General features: G+C 38.5%; 2 protein-coding genes across 2 annotated transcripts in view; both read left to right on the top strand.

Moving 5' to 3' along the window:
- The window catches only part of LOC131881240 (zinc finger matrin-type protein 3-like), a 2,924-nt gene extending 1,396 nt beyond the window's left edge, over positions 1-1,528 (top strand). The window contains exon 2 of the mRNA XM_059228051.1: positions 953-1,528. Within this exon, the coding sequence (XP_059084034.1) occupies positions 953-1,437 (485 nt within the window). The 3' untranslated portion in view covers positions 1,438-1,528. The remainder of the gene's footprint in view (positions 1-952) is intronic.
- Positions 1-2,671, top strand: part of LOC131881232 (SH3 domain-containing kinase-binding protein 1-like) — a 105,717-nt gene that overhangs the window by 18,883 nt on the left and 84,163 nt on the right. The window lies entirely within an intron of this gene.

Here is a 2,671-nt window from a genome sequence, read left to right as displayed (position 1 = left end):
AAAAACCAAACCAAAAAAAAAAAGAACGAGCTTCCGTCCAATCATAACGACACTGAGCCACTTTTCGAATCAAAGTAATGAAATGAGTAATGCAGCTCTCTTCAATTCAAGGCAGGACATTTTTATATCATAAAGTGGTTCGTTTCAAAGTTATGTTGTCAAAAGCTCATGTAGAGGCCGAAAATTTGAATTTTATTTACGGTATTGACTCCTTTAAGTAGCAGCTGAATGATGATAATAGCACACAGCTTTTGGGAGGTCACTTGGGCACTTTTCAAAACAGTAGAGGTACTACAAATCCAAGATACAAAGCACAATATTAGACTAAAAACGTTTCTAAGGTTTCAAAAAGTCTTTTGTAAAATAAAGAAAGTTCTAAAAGAGAAAAAATAAGCCCAAAAAATGTCTTTTTGAGCTAAAAAGTTATTTTTGAGCATGCTAGTGAGTAAAACTGTGACTGTTCATAAAAATACAATGCTAAATGAACCATTCCTTTTATGAATAAATGAACTGGAACTCTAATTTAATCACTGAACAAAGAACTATGAAACATCAAAAGGGCAAGTAATTTCCCAAAAGTTGACGGTGACATCATCTTCCTTTCCTGCTTCAATGTCCCAATACTACAAAACTTTGGACATATCTCCTGAGCTCCCTAAGCATAGTTTGGGGCTCAAATTTGGCCAAGTGTATCTATTCAACCAGATCTTGTGGTCGTGTGAAGTGCTCATTTGGCATAAAATGAACGGTGTAGGACGTAAGAAAATTTTACTTCCGGTCGCAGTCCACCACATAAGTACTAGAATATACGGATGGAAGATCGAGATGGTTTGATTGGTGGTAAAAATACAACCTTGAAGTGTGACAATACAAACCATTTCAGAAAATAAAGAGACCTGGCAAAACATGAATATTCACAATTTCTCATCATAATCAAATTATCGTGTTTCAGATCCCCACCATTTGATCACTTTGACCCCTGATTCGCCCGGATCCTCCGGCCCATCCGTGCGCACCCCCGATGTCAATGGACCGTTCTTTTGCGGCCCATGTCAAGTGAGTGCCACTTCTCAGATGCAATTAGATCTGCATTTGAAAGGCAAGAATCACAAGAAGGTCGTTAAACGATTGGATTTGTCACCACCCACTGCTCCACTCCGGACAGTGAAGCCTCCCACGGCCAACGTTCCCTTGTCGGGAGTGGACTTCAGCTCATTTCGTACCCCTTCTGGCCAATACTATTGCGCTCCTTGCAACGTTAGTTTGAATTCAGCCTCTCAATTTGGTCAACATACCTCCAGCAAGAAGCATAGACAGACATTGTTGGCTAATAAAGTGAAAGCATCCCAAGTCAAACGGAAGCCACCCATAAAGGCTAGTAGTGTCTTCATTGTTAAGAGACCGCAATTGGTTGCACACCATGGGCGTTCCGATTGATTAATGTCTGATTAATCTTGTATTTTGCTTGAGTCTTTAATGAGATGAGAGCTCTATTTAATTGTCAAATCCAAGAGCTTTGCGATTGTAATGTCAGTTTTTTTTTTTATGACAGCTAGCCGGTATTAGTTGGCAATATTCTTGCACAATGAAAAGAATGTGATTTTGACAACTCACAACTCAGACGTATTTTCCTGATAGGAGAAATGGATAAGATGTGAATGATAATGATCAGTAGAAGTTAGCACGAAGATATTATCTCCACTCGTATGTAAGCAAAAAGTGTCAGTTTAACCGATTCAGTGACATTTATGGTACCAATTACATTCTACTTTATATGAGCCCCATTTGTGATACAACTCAAAAATTAAGTTTGAGTATCTATTTAGCAATGCATATCCTGCAAATCAAATGCAGTAAAATCCAAAGTTAGAAGATGGCGGAAATTTGAATTTAAATCCGTTTTTGCCATGATTGATTAGGTTGTACGTTGCTTGATGGCCCGACTCATTACATTACCAAGGTTTCAGAGTTAACTATGTTTTAATTATTTTAGTTTTTTTTCAACAATACCTTGAACAATGATCATAGATTATGAATGTAAATTTCGTAATGTAAAAGCGCGCAATCGACTGGGTGCTACTCGTGTTACTTCACCCCTTTTTCAGGTAGGCCGAAGTGGGCTAAAGGAAGATGTTAATCGTTAGTCTCGGAACCTCTGAAGTAAGGTGTGTGATCAGCAGGTGACGGGCAAATTGTGCAAAACAGCAAAGCCTTTCAGAGGCAGAAGGTGCAAAAACGGCCAAAAAGTCTAACATAAAGTGCAAATAAAATGTCAAAGAAAGGATACTCAGATCTATTTTTCAAACTAGCTTGGTAGTAGTAATGTCAGTATCTCTTCTTATGCTGATGATAAAAAATTGGTATTTGGTAGGAATGGTCAGAATTCCGGTTGTCTGGTAGAGGTCCTACACCAAATCTACTCTTGGGTTGCTGCGAGTAATATGACACTGAATGGAATGAAATTCCGCTCAATGACCTTTGGGTCGACGTCATTAGACACTCATTTATTAGATGATGAAGGTAAGGGCATTCAGCAGGTCTCATCCATGAGGGATTTAGGTGTAGTCCTCCAAAATGATGGAAAGTTCGATGAGCATATCCAGTTGAAAGCTGGTAAAGCTTTTCAAACATGTAGTTGGATATATCGCACGTTTAAGTCCAAAGATAGTAT

Source organism: Tigriopus californicus, chromosome 5 (genome assembly GCF_007210705.1).
Source record: "Tigriopus californicus strain San Diego chromosome 5, Tcal_SD_v2.1, whole genome shotgun sequence".
NCBI classification, from domain to species: domain Eukaryota; kingdom Metazoa; phylum Arthropoda; class Copepoda; order Harpacticoida; family Harpacticidae; genus Tigriopus; species Tigriopus californicus.
Note: the sequence above shows the minus strand (reverse complement) of the source record. Positions and strands in the feature narration are given on the sequence as shown.